The following is a 26,522-nucleotide window of genomic DNA, read 5'->3' as shown; positions in this document are numbered from 1 at the left end:
TAAATTGGATAAATTCCTTCAACCCAGTGTTATAGCTACAAGAACATATTTAAAGGATACTAAAGATTTTTTACGGTTAATTATAGATATTAAACTACAGAATCAACTCCCTACTTATTTGGTGACATTGGACGTATCATCGCTGTACACCATTATTCAACACATTGATGCCTTATTGCCACTAAGCTGGAGAGAGGATTTTCTTTTAAGCACAGATGTAAGATATGGTTAGATTTATATATGTAAAAAAGTATTTAACAATGTTTAAAGTGGTTGTTAACCCACTTCTATAAAAATCTCCCATTCCCTCTGTAATATAACAATAAGTGCCCCTGTGCCTGTGTTATATTAAAAATATGCTTAACTATACCTAAACACAGTGGCTCCTGGCAATCAAGTGACTCCTCGGCTCTCTCCCCCGCACGACTGACGGCTCCAGTGGGCGGCGCCGAGCACTGCTGTTGACGTCAGTCAGGGAGGAGAGGAGAGAGAGAGCCAAGGAGTCACGTGATCGCCGGGAGCCACTGTGTTATAGGTAAAGATAAGCATATTTTTTTTATACAACACAGGCACACATATTACAGAGGGGATTGGAGCATTTTATATTAGATATGAGAGCAGCTAGAGCAGTGGGGGCAGGCGCTGACATGAGCAGACAGGCAGGAAGGGAGGGCAAAGGAGAGGACAGAGCAGGGCTGCGGATGATGGAGGCACATAAACTGACTATGGTGTCAGGGCTCAGCAGCCATCATATACTGTGGTCAGCTTACAGGGGGGGGGGAGGGTATAGTCAGGCAGGATCATCCAGGTTTTTTAGGTTTTACAGGGGGCCAAATTACACAGCACAAGTACTGTGCTGAATAACATGCTTTGAGGGAACAGGATCTGTTGGGGTTTTTTTGGGGGGGAGGGGGGGGTGGGGTTAACAAACACTTTAAGGTTACAACTGCTTTAAGACCCCAGACAGTTTTATTTCGGCTTCGTCCTGTCAGGGAAATTTCCCTTTACTTCTTGTCCCAGAGACAGAGGAGATACAATACATTTCTCCAAAGTGAGGGGCCAGCCCCTTTTAGACAGTTGTAGACCAAACGGGTGTCTACATTGAAAGATGTACCCTCATTTCCTGTTCTTTTACCAAATACAAAATTTGGGACTACAGGACAGACTCTGTCCACTCCCAGGAACTATTATTGCAGTCTCAAACTATATCATAATTATAAAAGGATATGGAGATGTATTTAGTCAAGCAATGTGCCCCCCTACTGATCTTATCTTGTGGCTGTTTTTTCTACCCCCAAATTTCTTTATATTCTTCTCTCAGTCTCTTTGATCTTTGAGACTATTTTATTATGAAAAAGTAACATGGATGTGCATCTTACATCTTTCAAAACACACCAGACTCTATGCCATGTAAAGCTGTTTATTGTAATTGTTGTGTACAATTTAATCATACAAATTCAACTTAAAGAGTTCTGCTTAAAAAAAAGGAAAGTCAGGAGCTACAAATACTTTATACTATATTTTTTGATATTTTTTAATTACCAAGTACCGGGATAGTCCAACCAATAATCTTTTTGGGTGTAGCTGCACAGGGTCAGCATGAGCAACTGCTTTGGCACCTACATACCAACCAATTTCTTTGCATGCTTGTAACCTGGGGACAGTTATACGTTTGTGACTAAATCTGCACATATTTGTAGAAAGCTGGAATTGCACAACTTCTTCCTGTTCCTCCATATTTGCTGCACAGACATGAACTGTGCACAGGGTGGCCTTGGAAGATTACTCATTGTACTCCTTGATTGTCTTCTACTAACATTGTAACAGTCAAAGTGTCATTTGCTTTGTTGTATGTGGCAGTGGTTGAATCCTCATTGACCAACACAGGAAGGTTTAGGAGCAGTCGATACTTTCCAGGGACTTCAAGCATTAAATCATCCTAAAACACAAACAGAAGGGATTTATTTTGTATAATTGTAAGGCTTTCTTTCAGAAAAGACTCTGGTACTCTACAAAATTAGTCTGAACAGTTTCTCCCTACAATTGCAGACTTACTTCTTTGGTGGGCCCACATTCTGCTTACTTGAGTGTTAAAACATACAGCACAATCTTCAGCATTCATTACTTCAGGGGGTATCAAATGCCTGCTTCCCCTGCCACATGTTGTGGTTCCTCCCACCAGGCAAACACATTATTAATGTAGGGTCAGTGGAAGAGACCATTGAATGGAATGGGGAATGCAGATATTTAACAATTCATGAATTGTTAAACGCTAACTCCACACTTATGCTAACCTCTCTGGATCCAGGGTGTTAAACTTGCTGTATCTGTTAGCGTGTGATGGTCTATTATGACCCATTGCACAGTAGCACTTGTAATATTTATTAACGTTACTTATGGTGTGCACTATCTGTAAGTTTGTTGTTTCTTTATTATGGTTTGTTCTTTTTTTGTGTGCTTTTTTTTTGTACAAAACCTTGAAAACTCAAAAAAACATTTCTTGGGGAAAAAAAAGCGAACTGCACATTTCAGACCATGTTTCGTGTTACACCCACATTAGAGGCTGCGGCGCCCACTTACAGAATCAAGGGGGGCTTCTGCCCACTGGCTCCTGTTGTCAGATTTTTATTCGCCATGGATGTGAGTGACTCTGCCCAAACAGCCATGCCATTCATTCACAGAGAGTTGTGAATGAAAAATACTACAAGTCCCACTGATCAAGATTGCAAAGTTCTGCAGGCTCAATTACAAAAAATTATAATAAATGCACATTTTGACTTTTTGCAATACGGGTAAATTTTTTTACAAAAGGTAGGATTAAACTTTAAATGCCAAAGATGTTACTGGGGTTGTATCACTTTAAGGCAGCAGAGTTTAGACCATAATTGACAGTCTTACATTGCAAGGAGCAATTCTCCTGATTATTTCTGTAAAAGAAGTCAGATGTGCACACCTACCTAACTGCTATACTCTTTCCAGATAGAATATCACTGCGGATTTTAACATTTTTCTCAGAAAAGATATTAGCTGTTGCATAACGTTTGCCACATTTGCAAAGCCAGCACATTAAAGCAGATTTCAACCTCAAGTGGATGACATTTAGTATGCTAAAATGCTGTATATAATATACAACTGCCATTTTTTCTCCAAAATATTGTCTTCATCTCTTTTTTTTTTATCTTAGTGTTACATGGCCGTTTGGCATGGCCACTTGTAGACCACCAGGATGACAACGCAGGAGCACAACTGGGAGACTGGATAGTAAAAAGCAAACACTTGTAGGATTCCTCAGAGATATCAGTTCCCTAAAGTGTAGGTCCACTTAAGTCTAACTATTCTTAAAGGATACGTTTACCTTTAAAAATAAAAATAATACATTTTGCAGGTAATAAAATGTGCATGTACCATTTTCTTAGCAGCCTGTAAAGCATTGCACCAGATTCAATGAAATGCGAGGATGTTCACCAGCACCCTCGTAGTTCATTGAGAATCACAAGCCGTCAGCTGCAAGAGACTGTTGGTGCTTGTAGTTTATTTGTTCACAGAACTCTGCGAATGAATGATGTGGCTGTGTGGGTGGAGAAGATCCCCAGCCCGCTGTCACAGGGAGGAGGGGCATCAGGAAGAGAGGTGCAGGAATGGGAACATGTTACATCTTCCACCCTCGAAATAGGTGGAACATGTAACATTCTCCCGAAGGTGAACTTATCCTTTAAATATATTCCCTCCCTCTCTCTTACCTATCCAGCCTAATTTGTATAAAAAAAAATAGGTGTGTGTATACACCTATTTTTTATCCACTCTGGTCACGTGACCCAGGCGTCTTGATGTCAACTCTAGACTCCCATGGCCCAGTCATTGTCGTTGCTCCCTCTCTCTCTCTCGAGAAGGTGAACTTATCCTTTAAAAATATTCCCTCCCTCTCTTTTACCCATCCTGCCTAATTTGTATAAAAAAAAGGTGTATACACATCTATTTTTTAATCGGGTCTGGTCATGTGACGCAGGTACCTTGATGTCAACTCTAGGGTCCCATGGCCCAGTCATTGTCATCGCTCCCTCCTCTCTCCTACAATCGCCACTCACTGACACAGGAGATCTACAGGATCACGTGACTTGACCAGAGTAGATTAAAGTAGGGAAACATACACAAATTTCTTATACTAGTTAGGCGGTTTTGGTAGGAGGAGAGGGTAGAAAACTTTAAGAATAGTTAGACTAATGCCCCGTACACACGATCGGACTTTCCACCAACAAAACCGTGAAATTTTATCCGAAGGGTGTTGGCTCAAACGTGTCTTACATACACACGGTCACAGAAATGTTGGCCAACAATTACGAACGTAGTGGCGTACTAGACATACTACATGGTTTTTCAGCTCTTTAGCACCACCCTTTGGGCTCCTTCTGCTAATTTCGTGTCAGTAGAAGTTTGGTGAGTGTTTATTTGTGCTTTTCTTTTCACATTTTTCATTTAGCGCCTTTCCAGTTTGCGCTTTTGATTTTGTGCTTTTCAGTTTGTTTCTGAGTAGCCGTTCGTCGACCAGACATGTTGCGGAACCAGAGGAGATACCATGTTATTTATTATTGGCCTTGGAGTTATTGCTTTGACATTATGTTTTTGGTTGAATATTGATTTGATTTGGTATATTTTTGGATGCATAGAATGCACTTTTTCTATGTTTTCTATGTTCTATTGGCAGATAGCATGTCTAATTTTTTTTTTTTTTTTTAATGCACAATAAAGAAAATTGTGTACAATAATATTTGGCTATGTGTTTTACTTCAAATTACTGTTTAAGAGTAGGCAGTTACATTTTAACCACTTCCATACTGGGCACTTAAACATCTTCCTGCCCAGACCAATTTTGAGCTTTCAGAGCTGTCGCACTTTGAATGACAATTGCACAGTCATGCTACACTGTACCCAAATTACATTTTTATCACTTTTTCCCACAGAGCTTTCTTTTGGTGGTATTTGATCACCTCTACGGTTTTTATTTTTTGCTAAACAAATAAAAAAAGACCGAAAATTTTGAAAAAAAAAATGTTTTTTTTGTTTCAGTTTCAAAACTTTATAAATAAGTATGTTTTCTCCTTCACTGATGGGCACTGATGAGGCTGCACTGATGAGGTGGCACCAATGAAGTGACACTGATGGGCACGGATGGACACTGATAGGTGGCACAAATTGGCACTGATAGCTGGCACGGATTGGCGGCAGGAATGGGCATGGATAGGTGGCACAGATGGGCATGGATGGGCACTGATAGGCAGCATGGATGGGCACTGATAGGCGGCATTGTATTGTACTGATGGATGCCAATCAGTGCCAAACAATAATGCATGGCAATCAGTGATGCCCATTGTGGGCACTGATTGGTATCCATTGTGGGCACTGACTGGCATCCCTGGTGGTCTAGGGTGGCATACCTGGTGCTGGGCATCCCTGGTGGTCTGGTGGCGTCCCTGGTGGTCCAGAGTGGGCATCCTCAGGGGGTTTCACTGATAATCGATCAGCACAGACCCCCTCCCCGTCAGAGGAGCAGCCGATCGGCTCTCCTCTACTCGCGTCTGATAGACGCAAGTGAGGAAAAGCCAATCAACGGCTCTTCCTATTTACACTGTGATTGGACATGGCTGATCACGTGGCAAAGAGTCTCCGACGGAGACTCTTTACCGAGATCGTAGTTGCGGGGTGTCAGACTGACACACCGCAACAACGATCGCCACGATGCGCGCCCCCAAACCTGAGGACGTCATATCCCAGTCAGGATTTTGAAAAACCACTTTGCAGCCGTCATTTGCCTATAGGGCGGGCGGCAAGTGGTTAAAAAATACAATGCAAAATTGACAAGGGAGTTGTATCTTTGATCTTACAAACCAGGGGATAATGGTTTTGTGGTAACTTGCCCAAAAAAATAAAAAAAATAATAAAAATAACATTATTCTTGATATCACTAGAAAAAAAAAAGCCTTTGAAACATTGTTTGCAATAACTCCATCAGTATCACCAGCAAAGCAGATTTATTATAATCCCATTAAAGAAGAAGAAAATGTGCTCTGCATTTGGAGATTTGATAATTTGCTACGTCACGAATGTTAATTCTCCATTACAAGCGCTAGTTTACAAGACCGACCGCTTCTGCTTCCGAGCATGCATATTTGTACTTTGGACTTTTGTCTGACGGACCTGTGTGCACACGATCGTAAAATCCGACAACACACGTGTTGGCGGAAAATTTGAAAACATGCTAGCCAACATTTGTTGGCGGAAAGTCCGACAACAATAGTCCGATGGAGCATACACACGGCCGGATTGTCCACCAACAGCTTGACATCCAACATTTTCTGTCGGAAAGTAAGATCGTGTGGACGGGGCTTTAGGCTTTTCTTCCACGTTAAGTGTATACAGATTACTTTTTAATTAAAGAAGTGTTTCTCATGTTACCTTAGACACACTTAGATCACACTCTGTAACAGAGCGAACTCCATGTAACGCAGCTGTCAGTATTATCTTCTGTGGTTTCCCAGACAGGTTGTTAACAATAGACAGCTCATGTTGGGGAGTTGAAAGCAGATCTTCCTCATTCAGCTCCGTACTAGAGATCACCTCTATCAGACCTGCTTCGCCAGGCTTGGGATCGCTCTCCTTCATTATTTGGATGTGTGGGCTTGGTTTTTCTTTTTCTTCTGCTGATACCGAAATGTTTTTTAACTGTTCCAGTAATGAAGTATTAGAAGCTAAAAAACAAAATCATACAGAGAATATTCTCCCACGTATTTATTACTGATATTGATCAAATCTCATCTATCTGTACGATGTCTCTGTGAGATATGATGATTCAGAGCTGATCGAGCACATTTTTTAGGATAGGTGCGGAGTAGATCACCTGCCTGTTCAGCATAAAAGACATACAGTATGTGCTTTTTCTAAAATGGATTAGTCACATTGTTCTCAGATTTGCAACACTTGTGAATTGTATGGAAAGTGGTCTACAACAGTTCAGGCACACAACAAAATGTAATCATTTTGCTGCCCCAACAATGTTCCAAATTTTTACACACTAAGATCCCACAAACTTAGCATGTGTAAGACAGCTGGCCGAAAGTCCGGCTTCTGTCCAATGGGCATGACCATTGTCCCATGGCAAGTCCTGGGGGAAAAAAAGTGTGGAAACTCCCACCCAAGATCCACTCCCCCACCAAAAAAAAAAAAATGATACGCTCATATGCACGGACGCTTCAAAAGTGCTATTTTTCATCCAATTTTCGTACTATGTGTATGAAGCTTAACTGTTAGTACATAAAAAAAAAAAAAAAAAAACAATCCTCAATAAACATAAATACGGTAATTCTCTGAATAATCAGCATTCATTCAATTGTGCTTCCATGCAAATGTGAACATCATGTTCTGATCTTTATTGAGGAATTTTATTTTGTATATAGAGTGTTTATATGGGGAGTTTACACTTTTCATTGAACAGAGTTGGGATAACACAGGGTTAAACGGAAAGGTCATAAATTAACTGCACATTATCTGGACAGAATGCTTGGAGGGATAGTGATGTGTTCCTGCTTAGGAGATGTATGTTACCTTGGGGGGCTGCAAACTCTGCAGGGCTCCAACACACACTCGCTGCTATTCCAACCCTTCACATATTTCCACATAAACTTCCCTCCTGGCATTAAACTTTGCCAGGTATTGTGCTCAGCTTACCACCCCAAACTGATGTTCTTCCCTCGGCTCACCTCTCTCCCTGCATGTCCTGTGAGCAGAATAGCTGATCTACCCGTCATCTAGACCTAGACCTGATCTACCCGTCAGCTAGATGTGATTGACAGGTAGATCGAAGCGGAAGCTGTCATGGGGCCCCCTACTGGCAATGCCTGAATGGTCAGGTGTGCGGCACTTACTATTGCATGCTGTGTCAGCGGTTGCTGGTGTAGCACCTGCCACACACCTCGCATACTTCAAAGTCTTGCAGGACACGGCTAACGGGAACTGAGTTCTCGTTGTGGAAAAAGTACAGGAACTCCGTTCCCATGTGTTCCCGCAGGACTTGAGCGGGGGGAGAATACTATACTAACATCAGATTGTTAGTAGAGGATCTACTTTATTTGTGTGATCTCTTTGCACATCTCAAATACAGCACCAAAAACATAAACTATCACGTAACCATGATAAAATACATGTGTGCAGCTATGTTAATAAGGCTGCACATTGCTCATTACACTTTAAGTTTATTTTGGACAATAAAACAATATAAAAAGTAAAATCACTGCAGACACAAGGACTGTCTTTTTCACGCACCTCAGCAGAGATCACTAGCAAGCCAAACTCCAACTTTCAGCTTTATTATATTTAAAAATTAAATAGAATTACTAATGTTGCTAGATATTTTGTGCAAAATCAGGGCATTGAAAAAAGGAGATACTTTTTTTTCAGGCTATGTAGGAGGGAAGTAAATAGTTTTTTTTTTTTTTTTATGATGACATCTTGGAACCCATTCGGTTTGAATTCCAAATAGGATTTTTCTTATTACTATGATTAATTAGCTCTCCTTGTCTCCCTCCTCTGCGTCCTATTGTGAGTAAGAGGTGTGGATGTTTTGTTTGTATTTAATTTTGCCCCATTTTGCAGTCATTTCTGCCTCTGCACATCTTTATAATTTATGTAGATTCATATACCCTGCACCAAGTCTATTTGGCCACTATGGGCCACTCTATATTCTTTATGGAGTATGGTTATTGTTTTTGATTAACATTGTTAGTTTAGCTTCATTTGGTTATTGGGTCATAAATGTGAGTTTTAGATTTGTCAGCTTCTCTGAACTGTGCTCATTCTAGCCACATCAAGCTATTATGTTTATGCCTCTCTTTTGAATGTTTATGCCGCTTTTATCTGAGATGTGTGATAACGGCTCCTGCATGGTTGAATGTGGGTTGGAGGTTTCCTCTCTCTCCGGGTAACAGTGGTTGAGTTAACATTGACTTGATGAGCAAGTACCTCTTTATGCAAAATGCATCAAGGTTTCCACATTGATACAGACATAAGAAGTACAAACTGTTTTTGTCTCTTAGGTTTACTAAACTTTCCGGTATGCAGATAAGTATTGTGAACCTGTTTTGTTGGACACAGTTTTCATTTGGAGGCATTGTATGAGCAAAGATTAAAAAAAAATAAAAAATACAAACCTGAAAGTTATAGATTTGTGCAAAATACTCATCTATATAGTTATAGATCTGAAGCGCTTTTTCTACAATGTTATACTCAAAGTGGTTGTAAAACCCTTACAAACCACTTTGACCTACAGGTAAGCCTAGATTAAGGCTTACCTGTAGGTCCAAGAAATATCTCCTAAACCTATACGGTTTAGGAGATATTTACCTGAAGACAGCCACCGGTGTCTACGGCGCATGCACTGGGCAAGCCGCAGATCGCAGCGATATGCCGCGAGTGTCGGCTCCCGTGCGCGACGTCATCGCTGCTCTGGCGAATCACAGCGCCGGAGCAGCGAGACCCACCAAGAAGATGGACGCTCAGAACTACAGGGGACAGAGGTGACATCGCTGGCTCCTGTGTCAGGTAAGTGACACATAATGGACTACTAGGCGATGCATAGTAGTCCATTATGCTTTACCTTTGCAGGGAGACAAAGAGGAAGTAAACCCATCAGGGTTTACTTCCTCTTGAACCACTTGCTTACTGGGCACTTTCACCCCCTCCCTGCCCAGGCCAATTTTCAGCTTCTAGCGCCATTACTCTTTGAATGACAACTGCTCAGTCATGCAACACTGTACCCAAACAAAATGTTTATCTTTTTTAAATAGAGTTTTCTTTTGGTGGCATTTAATCACCACTGGGCTTTTCATTTTTTTTGCTAAACAAACAAAAGAACCCCGAAATTTTTGAAAAAACAAACAAACATTTTTTTCTTAGCTTCTGTAAATAAGTAATTTTTCTCAACTGATGTGCGCTAATGAGGCTGCACTGACAGGCATCACTGATGGGACAGCATTGATAATCAAGGCACTAACATCAGTGCTCTAATTATCACTGTAGATGTCCCTTGTGTGGATTGCAGCTTACTGGCTCGTCTCTTCTTACGCGCTGTCAGCATGAGAAGAAGTCTGCCGATAACGGGTATATACTTTTAACACTGATCAGCTGTGATTGGACACAGCTTATCAAATGGTAAAGGACAACCGTGATTGGCCCTTTACCCCGATCTGTGATCATCTGTGTCCAAAGTACACAGTTATCACAGAGGTTGATATGCTTTCATATATCTCCATTGTTAGGCAGTGTTTTTCCTGCAAATGCGTCAGTTGTCTTCATCTATATTACTTTGGGACGGTTATACAATATAATCGTTGTTGTTTTATCTCATATATATGCAGGGTGTATATGTGCATAGCTCAGTGAGGAGAGCCCTGAGAGCTAATGGAGGAAGCTCTCACACAGCACACATGAACAGAGCTGAAGCTGTCAATCAACTGGAACTCCCTCCCCTGTCACCGCTTTTCTCTTGGTGTCAGGAAAACTTGTCAGAAGTGATTTATGCTGATAGCAGAGGACAGAAAATCCAGTCAGTGCTTTTAACTAAGACAAGTACACACTGTAGAGGAATATGCTTTGTTCATATTTCATGTCAGAGGTTTACAACCATTTTAAAATGTTTAAAGTAGAACTATAGGCAAAACTTTTTTTTTTTCATTTTGGATAGAGCAAGAAAGAGTTAAAACCCGTCAGGTTTTTTTTTTTGTTTCTGTTTTTTTTCTTTTCACCATCTGTGTCCCATTGCAGAGATTTTGTTTCACTTCTTGTCCCATAGCCAAATAGGAAGTGAGAGGTAATCCATGCACATAAAGAGAATTCCTTAGGGACCCCCAGATCACCAGAACTAGTGTCACCATTGGAAAATTTCCCCTCTATTACTTTTTTGGGGACAACCCAAAATGTGGGAATTTTTTACTTTCAATGATAATGGCAAACAGGACAAATAAAGAGGGTGAATCTCCCTAATGGGGGCATGGACAGCAATTAAAACCGCCACGCTTCAAATCTATCCCCACTGTATCCAGAAAGTTTAAAAAAATGTTTTGCCTTTTCCTCATACTTTTAATGGTTAATCTGTGCAAATTGTAAGTAAAATATTCTGCACTTAAATTCAAATGCTGCAAGATATTTTTCCTGCCTTTGAGGACAAAAATAATTAGTGCATTTTTAAAAATAAAACTTTTGAATAGTTTGCATTAATAAAATCAGGTATAGGAACTTTTTAGGAAGAAGAAGCAATCATTCCAATATTTTCTTAGCCTTTTGCTATTGTTTTTCCTGGATATAGATTGGCAATAGGAATGAATACACAGTGTATTCTGTCCATCCGCCACAAAGTAAATGTGTAAATATGCACAATTCGGTGATCTAAGCATGCATATTTGTAGAAAATGATTTCATATTAAGAATATTATAGTAACTAGATGTGCCTACATATTTGACTGCCATCTATTGTCTGTAGATAGCAGGGGCAGACTGACCATTGGGCCCCGTGCCACTAGGGGTCCCCATCAGGGTTGCCAGCCTCAGTAAAACCAGGGAAAGTATTTAAAAATCTGTGTTTTTTTTTTTTACATCTGTCTCTAAAATATCCCTTACCAACATCCTTTTGGTCTAAAAATCCTTAGATTACAGCTGCCCCACCTCTCCAGTACCTTCTCAGCCAATAGAAACATGTCTGTGTATACTGTGTGATTGTTTACGGTGTTTGTGTATACTCTGTGGCCCCATAATGTCTGATTGCCTGGGGGCCCCATGAGTTGTCAGTCCGCCCCTGGTAGATAGCTTCAGCTTTCCGCTTTTCATTTTTATCCTACTTATTCTCAATTCATGTAGCATTATAAGACTCTGATTCTCTTACTTTATTCTAAAAAATTAATTTCTCAAAATAAAGAATAAGAGAAAAGACTGAGAATTTTAAATGGACCACATTGCAAGTGAACATTCTATCCGGGTTATGTAGATGTTTTTATTTTCAAGAAAGAAAAGCAAAAAAAAATAAAAAATCACATGAAGAATTTATAACTGAACTTACCCTTTTGTGATTTTTCTTTTGTCGGTTTTGGCTTTTTCTGTTGACCGTCTAAATTGTTCGTCAGCGTCTGTAAATTACCCTTTTGTCTAAATGGTGTAATATGGTAAGAATGGCAAAGGGTGACTTTGTGTTGCTGTTCAATGCATTTCATTGCTAGGTGGACGAGCTGATCCTGTTCCACTCGATCGCTCTCTGCTCCCTTCAATACCACTGGGCTGTATGCAATGTCAATAACTAGCAAACAAAAAAATAGAAAAGTTTGCTGTATCAGTACTGTTAAAAAAAGAACAATTTAAATATCAATCCTCACTCCTTTTATCATAATACTTCTAAGCACAGCAAATGCTTTTGTTAGCAGCCAATTATCAGATTAGCCTTATCTTGTCTTATTAGAATTATAGTTAGTAATGGACTTGTTGCTTTGAACACCAAAAAATAGCCTAAAATTATTTTCATACACAGACCTAACAATTCAGGTCATGCTAGTTAAGTGTTCAGATTGCAGCCAAATCTCCAAACACCAGATCTTCAATCCAACTATACATACTTTTAACACCCAACCTACATAGTTCTAACGAAGACCATGCATTCATCTTAGTAAAGGCACCTGTCCCAGGTGAATTGTTAGTCTGCGTTATGACATTTTTTGCTCTGATCATGAACTGACTGGCTTCAGTATGTGCTTCGAAACATCCATTGAATTTGGACCATGTGGTCAGAGGCTTATGCTCTAATGACACACGCAATATGGCCAACTATATGTAGACACCCCTTAAATTGACAGTATTAGGTTCTTCCAGTAAGGTTACTGTTAATGCTGCAGCATACAAATACATTTTAGATGTGTACTTACAACCTTGAGGCAGCTTTTTTAGGAAGGTAATTTTCTGTTCCACCATGACTGTTTCTGTGCCCAAAGCCAACTTCATAAAGACAGGGTTTGGTGTGAAGAAACTCGAGTGGCCTGCACCTTGGGTCCTGACCTCAACCCTACTAAACAACTTTGGTATGAACTGAAGTGCCAATAGCGAGCCAGGTCTTCTCATCCAAAATCAGTACTGATCCTCACAAAAGTTCCTTTTGTTCAATGGGTCCATATTTCCACAGACAAGCTCCTAAATTTTGTGAAAAGATTTTACAGAAGAGTGGAAGCCGTTATACCAAAAAAGATATGAGGGGGATTGAACTCCATATTAATGTCTATTGGTTTGGAATGGGATGTTCAATGCGTTCTATAACACGTGATGGGCCAGATGTCCACAAATGCTTTGCAATACCAAGGATTAAATTTATATGCATATTTCTCCACCACTCTATGGGCAACTACACAAAAAATAAATCGCCATGGCTAATGATTATCAGTTGTCTAGACCATGGGCCTCCAAACTGCGGCCCAAGGGCCTTTCAAACATTTATCTGGCCCTTGGGGCACTATTCTTCCAAATGATATGAGGTACGATTTCTCCCACTGACACAAACAATGGGGCACCATTTCTTCCACTGATACCAATAATGGGGCACTACTCCTCCTCCTACTGACCACCAACCCTGAAGCCAAGTTTTACCCTCATTGATGCTAGACCCAAGACATTTTCTACCCCAAATGGCCACAATCCAGCCCCCTTAAGTCCGAAGGACAGAAAGCTGGCCCTTTAAAAAATTTGAACACCCCTGGTTTTGACCAAAAAGCCATAGAATGTAATGTTCATCATAAGACCATGTACCAAGATGGTTAATGCATGCCCATTGCACACTACCATGAGCAGGTGGGCAATGTGTAATTTTTTTAAGCTTTAAGGAAGACTGTTTTAGCTTAACACTCAAAAGATGTACAAAGAATCATTTATAACTGCAGTGACTAGTAGTGTATCAGTTGATTTTTATCTCTCTTTACATTTTTCATTTGATTCGTTTACCAGTAAATCCCTTATACAGTTACAAGCAGATTTAAGACTGACTCACCTGTCCCTTCAGATGTATCCTGCAATTTACCAGCAATTAAAGGCACAGGATCTGAGTCAGACTGAGGCGCTGGTACCCTTTTCCATCCACAGATATTAACGAATAGCAACCTCTCCTCTGGAAGCTGAAGAAATAAATATATCTATATATCTATTCTTTCAGAAACAGCATTTAGTTACATAATAGGTGAGGTTGAAAAAAGACAAAAGTCCATCAAGTCCAACCTATGTGTGTGATTATATGTCAGTATTACATTGTATATCCCTGTATGTTGCGGTTGCAGGTGCTTATCTAATAGTTTCTTGAAAATATTATTGCCCCCCGCTGAGACCACCGTCTGTGGGAGGGAATTCCACATCCTTGCTGCTCTTACAGTAAAGAACCCTCTATGTAGTTTAAGGTTAAACCTCTTTTCTCCCAATTTTAATGAGTGGCCACATGTCTTGTTAAACTCCCTTCTGCGAAAAAGTTTTATCCCTATTGTGGAGTCACCAGTATGGTGTTTGTATATTGAAATTTGCAAAATATGCACCAAAAAATGTAAGTAATGTTGTCAGAATCATATGTTAAAAGACACCCAATGGATTGTACTCTGGTCTTCTTACATATTAACACTGTCCCTTCATTCGTTTTTCTTTTTGTTAAAGTTTATGTCCAGATATTACCAATTATACTATCTCAAACCTCCTTATTCCCCTTTATAACATGTCCCAGCGTTAGCTTTTTGTCTCTGTAGCAAAAAAAAAAAAAACCCAGCTTTACTAGGCTTGTAAATCTCTTTAAGGGGAAGCTATATTGGAATTGGCATGTCCCCAGAACTACATCTCCCAAGCATGCTTTCACCACATACAGTGTGTGGCTCTTGGGAGTCAAGGCAGCAGCACAGAGAGGATCGTAGGATAGGCAGAATTCTGAAGACCAACAGGAAAAGCTGACACTTGGTTGGGATTTTATTGTAGAAAGTATACTATGTTCTCAGCCCAGACAAGGATTTGTGGCAGATCAATGGGTATATGTCTGTGCTTGCAGTGTGTTTTTAGGGGATATGTGACTTAGACTTACTATTTTGTTTTTTTAATTACCCTGACAGAAACTTTAAACTTATCAAATAAGTTTGAATAAAATGTGTTTACAAAAGGTCTGAGTGAGATAGGGAAAAGTTGAGTATATTGTAAATCCCGGTAAAATACCTTACACCAGTGATTCTCAACCAGCGTTCCGTGGAACCCTAGGGTTTCTCCAGAGGTTGCTAGGGGTTCCTTCAGCATTGAGCAATTTTTGCCTCTCAGACAAGTTCCCACCGACACCATTGATCTTTTAGCTATCTGTAAGGAGGTAATTCTTCCCAATGACCACAAGTGTAAGGACCATTCTTCCCACTGACCATCACACTATTGTATCACAAGTTGCAGACTTCTAATTTTTAGCAGGGGTTCCCCGAGACCGGAGAACTATTTCAAGGGTTTCTCTTTGTTGAAAAGGTTGAGAAAGCCTGCCTTACACTATGGAAAAAAAAGATTATGTTTTGATATTGTTCATAACCAATATTCCTTAATAGGTATGGTTTCATCCCACATCTGGAAGTAGTGTCCTATGATCTCCCACATATGTTAGACACACTGTCAGTAATCACAACAGAATAGTCAGTATCCATTCTGTTGGTTAGTCTTTAACCACTTCAGCTCTGGAAGATTCCCCCCCTTCATGACCAGGCCATTTTTTGCGATACAGGACTGCGTTACTTTGACAATTGCGCAGTCGTGCAACACTGTACTAAAGTAAAATGTATGTCCTTTCATTTCTTCATCAATATAGGCCAATATGTATTCCGCTACATATTTTTGGTAAAAATCCCAATAAGCGTATAGTGATTGGTTTGCGCAAAAGTTATAGTGTCTACAAACTATGGGATAGATTTATGGAATTTTTATTTTTTTTACTAGTAATGGTGGGGATCAGCGACTTATAGCAGCATGCAATATTGCAGCGGCCAAATCGGAAACTAACACTTTTTTTGGAACCAGTGACATTATTACAGTGATCAGTGCTAAAAAATATGCACCACCACTGTACTAATGACATTGGGAAAGGGTTCACATCAGAGGCGATCAAAGGGTTAACTGTGTGCCTAGCTAGTGTTTTTGTGTACTGTGGGAGGTGCCTTTACTAAGGGAAGACTCTTGTCTCTGCTTTGCACAGGATCCATGCCTTCCCTACTGACAGAACGGCAATCTACCTTGTTTACACAGGCAGATTGCGGTTCTGCCTCTGTACCGAATGATCGGCGGGTGCTGGCGAACATCAAGTCCATGGTACCTGCTGATTGGCTCCTGCTGTGTATAATCACAGTGGAAAGCGAACCGGCACCACATTCGTGCCCACTACCCGGAAGTGCAGGATCGTGTGTGTGTATATATATATATAAATATAAATATAAATGTGATCCTCTTTTCAGAGGCCACCCTGTAGTAGTATATCTGCTATAGGGCGGTTGGCAGGTGATTAAAGCAACCGTGTTGTCAGATAGAAAGTTTTACAACAGCGACTTCCCAAAATAGAAGCTTTTCCTAAAAAAGCATGAAATGATTAGAAAAGTGCTTGTGTTTGCATGTGTATAGATATATAAACAGCTATTAGTATACATAGTTTTTACATGTAAAGTGCTACTTCCATTTGTGTACATGCATACATTACTGACCGTGGACCAGTGTTAATTTCGTCAACTAAAACATTTTAGCCGACTAAATTAATACTATTTTGGTGGGCTAATATACCATTAAAACAACTGAGATGACTAAAATACGACTAAAACTAAAATGTCATTTTAGTCAAAAGACTAAAATGGGTCTAAAACTAAAATGCCATGTTACCATAAATAGCATATTTGTTTTTCACTCCAGCAGTATATAATAAATTTGGAAATTGTAGAGAAATGCAATACAATTTAATTATACTAATTAGATTTTAGTCAACTAAAAGTTGTCTGAAAATCCGATCGTTCGGAACACAATGACGTTCGTTCGTTGCGACAGGACTACATTGCGGCTAGTAGCCAACAGTTTTGGTCTCGTAATTTGATCTGAGCATGCATGGTACTTTGTCCGATTGGAATTCTCTACAAAACGATCGGATCATGTTGTCGGAAAATTTTATATCCAGCTCTTAAACTTTGTTGGTTGGACATTCCGACAGAAAAAGTCCGATGTAACCCACACATGGTCGGATTATCCGACAACACTGTCCGATCAGACCGTTTCCGTCAAAATATCCGACCGCGTGTACAGGGGCTAAGACTAAAACGAAATCAAAATTTGCTGCCAAAATTAACACTGCCGTGGAGACATATTTCACTTTACAAAGTTTACTGACGCAGTGCTGATGAAAGAGCTGCGTTTTTGGTGGCTGTGTGCATGAGTCCTAAGGCCCCTTTCACACTGGGGCGTTTTAGTGTTAAAAAAAGCGTCTGAAAGAAGCCGCAACTGCAATCCCAATGTAAAAGCCTGAGTGCTTTCACACCGAGATTCCTTTCACACTGGGGCTTTTTTCAGGTGCTTTAGCGTTAAAAAAAAGCGCCTGAAAGAAGCTGCAACTGCAATCCCAATGTAAAAGCCCGAGTGCTTTCACACTGAGGCGCTGCGCTGGCAGGGCGTCAAAGAAAGTCCTGCAAGCAGCTTCTTTGCAGCGCTTTTTGAGCGGTGAATACAACGCTCCTAAAGAGCCCCTTCCCATTGAAATCAATGTGAAGCGCCTGTAAAACGCCTGAAAAATGCTATTGGCAGCAGCGTTTTGTGGGCGCTTTTAACCCTTTATTTGGCCACTAGCAGGGGTTAAAAGCACCTCAATAACGCTCGAAAAACGCTGCTAGTTTAAGCGGCGCTTTACGAGCTTTTTTCGGGCGCTGACATTGTGAAAGGGCTCTTAAAGCACTTGGGCTTTCACATTGGGACTGCAGATGAGGCTTCTTTCAAGCGCTTTACAGGCGCTATTTTTAACGCTAAAGCGCCTGAAAAATGCCTGAAAAACGGCCCAGTGTGAAAGGGGTCTAAAGCTTCCTCTTTTATAAAATGCTGCAGTTTAAATCTTTTCTCACCTGGAGACAGGGTTGTACACAGTCAGCAACAACTCGGATTTGCTTAGTGGCTCAAGTCAAAACTCAATCTGATCATACAGGTGCTATCACTATCATTATCACAACCATTCTAAAATGTACCGTATATTATTTATCTTACCAATATTTTAGTTTGTATGCACAAGAATGGTTCTGGGGGCTTCATGAAGTCTTTTCCTTCATTCATATGTCGCTGTATGAACGTCTGATAACTGTCTGGGCTGTTTTCAGCCATATCATCCAACAAGCTCCAAAACTGGTTGACTTGAGATAACAGCTCATTTGGTGTGACTTTGCTGTTCATCGTGAATGTAGATTTGGGCGCTTTAAGCCTCTCTGCAAAACCAAAGTAGAGACAATTTTGTTTAAAAATGCATCAGCACATAAGGAGAACAATAATAACTAATAACCCATTGGCTCAATGAGCGATAGCAAAACAGGAAGTCTTTGTAATCATACTGAATACATGAAATCAGAGCATAGCACAAATATGTGTAGTGTTTACTTATCTCTCTCCAAAGCTCTAAGTGTAATTTCTCTCTGATGCTTTGTCCTCTATTATCAGCATGAGCCACTTCTGAGAAGTTTTTCCCCACACAAGACAAATTTGTGTCGGGAGGGAGGGGGAGAGAGCTCAGCAGACAGTTTTTCTATTCAGATCACAGTTCTGCTGTGTGGAGGGGGATGTGTTCCTTTCTTCCAATCCGCTCTCACACACTTACTGCAGCCTCTCCGGCCCTCTTCTGTGCTCCTGACAGATGAAGACAATTTTTAAACAATTTTCTGCCCTTTTGAAGGGTTGTAGACAATGTAGTTAAACCTATGTAGGCGGATTTGTTTAATCTCTGTGTATCATTTGAGGCTGTTTACTTCACTGGGCATATGTGAGGTTTTACAGACATTTTAAAGTGTCTTTAAACCCACATCATAAACTACCAATAAATAGTACATGCTGTTTATACTCACTCAGCCACTATGAGATTTATTTTCTGTGTTCTGCAAAATCCCTGGTTGATCCTGCTGTTCTCTATCTTCTGTCCATGTTCCCAATTCAGCTAGGGATTTTGCAGCTATAGTGGCAACTCTGCACATGCTCAGTTTTCAGTGAGTTTTTTTTCTCCCTATCACATCAGAGCATTTGCTCCCTATCACATTAGAGCAGTCCATGTGACTTTGGAGTCACACACGTGGGTAGGGTGGTAAATGACAATCCACTCACTCCCTCCTCCTCCATGCCTACTAACCAGCTAAACACACTGGGAGCGGGATACTACATGTAGATTATTGGTGGCTTAAACTCCCTCTTATTCTAAGACACAGGTTGGAGGGCGTGACATAACCTGTGACTGCCAGAAATCCACCCACACCATGTTACTTCCACAGATTAATAAAGATTTGATTTCAAATACAGTAAAACCTTGTATTGAGAGTAACTTGGTTTGAGAGCGTTTTGTAAGACAAGCAAAATGTTTTTTTAAATTTTGACTTGATATACAAGTAGAAGAAACAATACAAGTAGCGTCATGTCACAACTGAATATAAAAGACAAGAGAGGAGCCTTGAAGTGTAGCAATATGGTTACATTTAATGAAGGTACAACATTTAGCAACTCACATAGTTGATGATTAAAATAGGCACATCTAATTATGCAGGCGTCTGGGGTAAAGCTGTCCACATAGACCGTCCTCCACACCACCATCGATGTCACCCCTTCCACGCAGCGGTCCACGAGCGGTTCAAGCCTCGCTTTCAGATCGCTCTACTGCAGGGTAGTCTTCCTGGCTACGATTGCAGACTGACAGAGGTGCTAGCTGGCGGTATGGAGGGCGGTCTATGTGGACAGCTTTATCCCGGATGCCTGCATACTTAGATGTGCCTCTTCTAATCATCAACCATGTAAGTTGCTAAATGTTGTACCTTCATAAAATGTAACCATTTTACTACATTTAGAGGCACCTCTCTTCTTTTTTATACTATGTAGTTCCTGCTGGAATTTGCTTCTAATCCCCTTGTGGAGGCTTCCATTTGTGGATGAACATTTAATGGTTACACAACCTATCACATTGCTATAATCTTTTTATATAGACTATAAACTGAAGGATTTATGAATAAATGGCTGTGGAATCGAATCATCTGAGATTCCATTATTTCTTATGGGAAAATTCACTTTGATATACAAGTGCTTTGGATTACAATCATGTTTCCGGAACAAATTATACTCACGATCCAAGGTTTTACTTTATATATTTGTATGCCAATTTAAAACAGTTTATTGATATGATTTATTTATTTTTACCTCTGTATTCCAAAGGCTATTTTTTCATTTTGAACATGTGACCAGCAGCAGAGGACTCAAAGCTCCTCCTGATTATGTTTCCCTGCAGACAGGCTGGGAAAGATCTGGGTCATGTGACAACTGTATATTGATTAGCAAAAAGGTAATTAAATGTTTTTTTTTTTTTTTTTTTTTTATATAATTACAGTGCCATCATCCACATACACAAATAAATGGGGTAATGTAAATTAAACAGTGTGTGTTTAGTATCACTTTAAATGGGTGTTAAATGTGCATAAAAGGAATTTGTCATTAGAATAAACAGGGCAATCTGGAATAGGAATGCCAGAAGATGACTGTAAATATAACTGCCATTGAAATCCTCTTCCTCTGTAGCCGAGGCACTCCCTGCCTTGAAGACTGTGCAAAATGCAAATCTCAACCTTGCAGATTCTATCATGCAAAGCTGTGCACCCCTCATGCAACACAGACATGGAGTTTGTAAAGAAGAAACAGCACAACTTCTAAATATACAAAGTACCTCTGAAAAATTGCAGTAATTTACAAATGAGATTTAAAAAGAAGATGAATTTGATTGTGTTGCATGAATGCAAAAAGATAAACAAAAACAGTAAAATTAAAAGCAATTCATATGAAGAAATAAAAAATAACATTTGTGCCTGCCACTGCACCCTGAAATAGTAATAGTTATCCCCTGGGACCAAGTATGAGTTCATATATATATATGTACAACTCCATATAACCACCATAAATACAATAGGCATATACAGCATCCAAAACAGATTTTTTCTGTGTCCCATTGTTGAGATTTCCCTTCACTTCCTGTCCCAAAGCTAAACAATAAAGAAAAGAAGGAGGGCGCACCGACCTAGTGCAGTGATAAAGCTTTATTAAAGCATAAAAACAGAAAAATTTATACTCACAAATGATCATTTGCATGAGGCTTTGACAATTAACAGGATTACTTTTCTGAACACTGGCAAGCCATTACCCGCTTAGGCTCTGAGGAAAAGGATACACCCTTGAAATGTGTCAGCCATCTTGGGACATCGGCAGGGCTGGACTGGGACAAAAATTTGGCCCTGGACTTCATCCAGACCAGCCCACTTTAATTTTGCAAAAAAGCACAAAAACAGTATATAAAACTATATGCAATTGTGCAAAAAAACATAAGTAGCATAACATAAGGAGTCCTCACTAACCTCTTATTATTTCACTTATTCTCCTCTGTATTTTTCTCATCTTTCTCACATCACTGCGTGAAGTTGAGGGCGAGCCGTGCAGCTATAACTTTGTCACTGAAACCGGCCCACTGAGCCATCGGCCCACCGGGAAACTCCCTGTAGTCCCAATGGCCAGTACATGCCTGGATATCGGTTTGATCCCCTCGACATCAGGTCCTGGCTTGCCAGTGTTCAGAAAAGTAATCCTGTTCATTTTTAAAGCCTCATGCAAATGCTCGTTTGTGAGTATACATTTTGCTGTTTTTATGCTTTAATAATAGAGCTTTATCACTGATAATGCACTAGGTTGGTGCCTTCCTTATTTTCTTTCTTTTTTAGTTTATGAATACCCATTGTTCTGAGGAGGGCTGCAAGATGGCAGGCATTACTTTATAAAGTTGGTCACACCACACACTGAGAGACTAGACCCCCCGAGCGCAGGAACTTTTTACTGTCCAATTCCCCGCCTATCAAAAAAACAAACAAAAAAATAAGTTTTCCTTTAGTTATACTTTAATTGAAAACATACAATCATCCAAGTCATTTACACATTTTCAAATACCAAATGAACCTTAAAACTGTATGTACAGAAGGTACCCAAGTAAAGAAAAAGGTAATACTAATGCAAACTAGGTGTGAACCACAAATAAGAGACAAGGAGACTGACCCAGTTCAAAATAGTCATACAAAAGGCAGGGTGCACATTATAATGTGGGGGTTGTAAGTTGTGATCAGTCTGAGCATCCTCTGACTCATCCGTAGCGGGAACTCCAGCTTGGCACTCTTTGTTGATTCCAATGAGCTGTGGGGCGGATCAGTCCCACCCTGCAGCTTACATAAACAACGCGGGTCCAACGTGCTGCAAAGTGCTTCCTAAATCTGTGCTTTACTATTCCTATATACACACCTCAATTAATGTAAAATGCAAAAAAAAACTTGTGCATTTATTACATTTTTGCATTGGAGCCTGCAGAGCATTACAAGTATTATTAGTGCATTGCAAGAGCAATTCACAGGCTCCTGCAGATCCATTCTTCACCCTGTGCTCCTTATGAAGGTAGGGACCTACCATTATGTGGCTAGAGGAATTAAAGCGGAGTTCCAAACCACATTTTTCACTAATGTGCATCCTTAAAATGAATTGGCAATTTTTTTATTTCTGTTCACTTATCTAATTTCACTTCCTTCTTTAGGGGGTCGCGGCCGCAGATGTCATTTAAGGTTTTGTATTGGCTCCTGGGAGATATTGGTCAGCTTGGTATGGTGTCTGTGGAAATTCTTGGCTACCTTGGCATCGCACGGCTCCAGTAACATTTACCATTGGCGTCTATGGAAAATAGACGTGCCATGCCAAGCTGACCAAAATTGCACAGCACATGCATGAGATCGACAGGTGCATGCTGGGTAGTCAGCATGCACGGAATCCAGGAAGAAGGAAACTGTAGCTTCAGATGCCAAAACTGCAGATGGCCACGCTGTGCAGAGACTTTACAAAGTAAGAAAACAATGCTGCACAGATAGAAAACTGGGCATAGTTTACAGCATACCTATGTTACATTGTACGAGGCATGGGTCTTCTAGGATTATTTTTATCTTCAAAGTCATATTTTGGCCGGATTTCCGCATTGAACAGTGGACTGCAATCGCAGAGATGTCACTGCACTTGTGCTCCATTGTGATCTACGAGTCCCTCTGCTGAGGTGCCTCTGAATGGATGATTCAGCTGTGTGGGAGGAGCCATACATAGCTGTGTCGAAACCAAAATAAAATAACAGGATGAGGGTAAATGAATGGGGAAGAGGTGGTTTGTAGGTGGGGGGTGAGGAATGTGACCATTAAATATGGATGCAACATGAAACATGGTTACAAAAGTTATCTAAGTCTTTAAGCGCTCCCGGACCGCCACTGTACATGTACTGAGGCAGGGATGCCCTGTACATGATTTTTATGGCCGTGGTGTAGGGGGATGAGTGCTTCTGGAGTGCCGCTCCTGCTGTAATTGGACCCTTGGGTGGTCCAGTGGATATGCAGTTGGCTGAAGGTGGGATACCAGAGTATGGTTGTAATTAGAGTTCAGTCAGAAAAGAGACCAGTCACTCGCGTGTGTGTGGTGTTTTTTTGTTGGTTTAACTGGATGGACTTGTGTCTTTTTTCAACCAGAATAAAGTGGAACTTTACCCATAACAACTTGATAAAAAAAATAATGATTTTTAGCAAGGAACATACATTCCACATTAATAATTATGCTACCAAAATGAGTGTGTGCTGTAAATTGTCTCCAGAATTGCTCCGGTTTCTTCTTGCTGGAGGCTGCCATTTTGCTGAAGCCCAGAGCCCCTGAACAGAAATAAATCATTTTAAAAATAAAATACTGTAAATCAATTTATCAGTTTTAAAAAACTGTTTCTGGAATGCCGGTATTGCTAACTGTCACATTTGCTTGTGTCCTCAACCAAACTGTCAACCATCAAATGCCTGGAGTCATAATTGATCACATGTGCAGCACCATGGCAGTTGCAGATCAAACAGAAGCAGCTTCCTTGGTTGTAAATGATAGAAGGGTTTAATTCCACTTCAAAGGGGTTAGCAGATCAGCCTCTACAAATTTGGCAATGCCTAATAATGGAAAGCAAATGAGCATGTGCAGAGCAGGGTGAAACAGTGTATATTCATGGATAGTAAACAGTATATATATATATATATATATATATATATATATATATATATATATATATATACATATATACACACACACACACACACACACACGCAGAAGGGGCCAACCTGAAGTCACCTAGCAGGGCTTAATTTTCTGCCTAAAGTTCCACTTTAACTATGTAACAAATGGTGTACACCGAGACTCTGTACTAGGTCCGGTTCTATTCCATCCAGGGTTGCTTTCCTTAGAGGTGTCTGTAAAATAGAACATGATTTGGCATCGCTGGAAGATTGGTCAAAGCAGTGGAGACAGCAATTCATTGTTTCTAAATGTAAAATTAACAAAAGAATAACTTTGCAGGGACATTGTTAGCCAGCACTACATTGGAAAAAGATTTCTGGGTACTTATTCCAGATGATTGAAAAAGAGCAGTATGACCAGGCAGCGGGAAAGCAAATAGAATGCTAGAATGCATCACTAGAGGGGTCACAGCAGGAGGAGGAGTGTGCCCATCAATCACCACCTGCCTCCCCATGACTTAAGACTCCCCTGCTGTCTCCCCAGTCAGTGTCAACCATGCTGCAGTGCTTGCTCAATGAGCCACAGGCTGTCTGACCCGCCAGGCCGGAAGCAGTTTTTCTTGGCCATGCGCCATGCTGAGTGAGACTCAGAGAGGCCCCTACCATGCATTCCACTCCAGTGTGTGGTGGCCGTGGAAAGAAAAGGGAAGTGACGTGGACGCATGATGCAATGATACTTATAGCACCGCCATAAGCCATGCAGGCCACCAACAGAGACGAATTCCACAGTAGGAGTGCTCACGGCACATCGCTCTGTACCCCGATAATGCTAAGGGTTGGCCAGTAAAGCTTCTGGATCTTGATCATGTGATGTGGGAAAAATCCCATAGACACATAGTGTCCGGCACCCGCAAGCACTTAAGGAACTAATTTTTATTTATTTATTTATTTTCTTGGGGGGGCAGCCCCACGTACCCCTATTGACAAGCCGCCATTGGTTCTTTTTCCCCTATATAGATCTTTATATCACTAGAGGGGTCACCAGCAGGAGGAAGGAGGTTCTGATTCCCCTATATAGATCTTTATATCACTAGAGGGGTCACCAGCAGGAGGAAGGAGGTTCTGATTCCCCTATATAGATCTTTATATCACTAGAGGGGTCACCAGCAGGAGGAAGGAGGTTCTGATTCCCCTATATAGATCTTTATATCACTAGAGGGGTCACCAGCAGGAGGAAGGAGGTTCTGACCAGTGGCGGCTGGTGCTCAAATTTTTTTTTTGGGGGGGAGGGGGCAAACATACTGAAAATTTCTGGAAAAAAAAACATCAATTGCAGCTTCACTGTGCCCATCAATGGAGCTTCATTGTTCCAGTGCACCCATCAATGCAGCCCCACTGTACCAGTGTGGCTATCAATGCAGCCTTAGTGTGCTTAAAGCCCTGCCCTGCAGGTCGCCAACAAACGGAGACGAATGCTCAAGGCGAATGACTCTGCGCCCGATGACGCTCTAAGAGTTGGCCAGTAAAGCTTCTAGATCTTGACCATGTGATGTGGGAAAGGTCATGCCTCCCATAGACACATAATGTCCAGGGTCCGCACACTCTTAAAGGAAGCAACTTGTTTTTCTTTGGGGCCGTGGCCCTGCATCCCCTTTTGACAGCCGCCACTGGTTCCGATTCCCCTATAAAGATCTTTATATTACTAGAGGGATCACCAACAAGAGGAAGGAGGTCCTGATTCCTCTATATAGAGCTTTAAGGAGGCCAAACTTACAAAAGACAATAATAAGAACAAACCTGGAGAAATCTAGGCTGTCAGAGGAGATCCATGGCTGGTGACACCTCTACAACAGCCAGGCTGGATGGAATGTATTCTACATTTGGTGATAACTGGAAATACTGACCTCTCCTCCGGGGACGGAACTGTTCCTCCTCACACCGTCTATAGAAATAAGGAGCAGACCGGAGGGATACACGTGTTCTGTACACACTATATACTACTCGCCTTCTCCAAAACAACGCGGTTACCGTGGCAACCATCACACGGTGCAGCACTGAAACACTTCCCCCTAACCCTCACACAGACGTTCCGCCCAAGTCAGGGAGGCTCTGTACATGTATTTCCGGGAAGAAGGGGAAGCGGCGACGCTGTGGAAG

General features: G+C 40.8%; 2 protein-coding genes across 2 annotated transcripts in view; one reads left to right on the top strand and one right to left on the bottom strand.

Moving 5' to 3' along the window:
* Positions 1-1,404: 1,404 nt before the first annotated feature.
* Positions 1,405-26,430, bottom strand: PIH1D2 (PIH1 domain containing 2). The gene is made up of 6 exons (XM_077456906.1): positions 26,270-26,430; positions 18,289-18,503; positions 14,060-14,183; positions 12,098-12,331; positions 6,451-6,743; positions 1,405-1,939 (listed from the first exon to the last, which is right to left on the bottom strand). Exons 1-6 carry the CDS (start codon positions 26,403-26,405, stop codon positions 1,787-1,789), a joined length of 1,155 nt encoding a protein of 384 aa, XP_077313032.1. The 5' UTR covers positions 26,406-26,430; the 3' UTR covers positions 1,405-1,786.
* Positions 26,402-26,522, top strand: part of NKAPD1 (NKAP domain containing 1) — a 44,331-nt gene continuing 44,210 nt past the window's right edge. The window contains exon 1 of the mRNA XM_077456909.1: positions 26,402-26,522. The gene's annotated coding sequence lies outside the window, so the exon portion shown is untranslated.

The sequence above is a fragment of the Lithobates pipiens genome, unplaced genomic scaffold (genome assembly GCF_037356315.1).
Source record: "Lithobates pipiens isolate NorthernLeopardFrog02 unplaced genomic scaffold, aLitPip1_a1.2 Scaffold_27, whole genome shotgun sequence".
NCBI classification, from domain to species: domain Eukaryota; kingdom Metazoa; phylum Chordata; class Amphibia; order Anura; family Ranidae; genus Lithobates; species Lithobates pipiens.
This window is presented reverse-complemented; position numbering and strand designations above follow the sequence as displayed.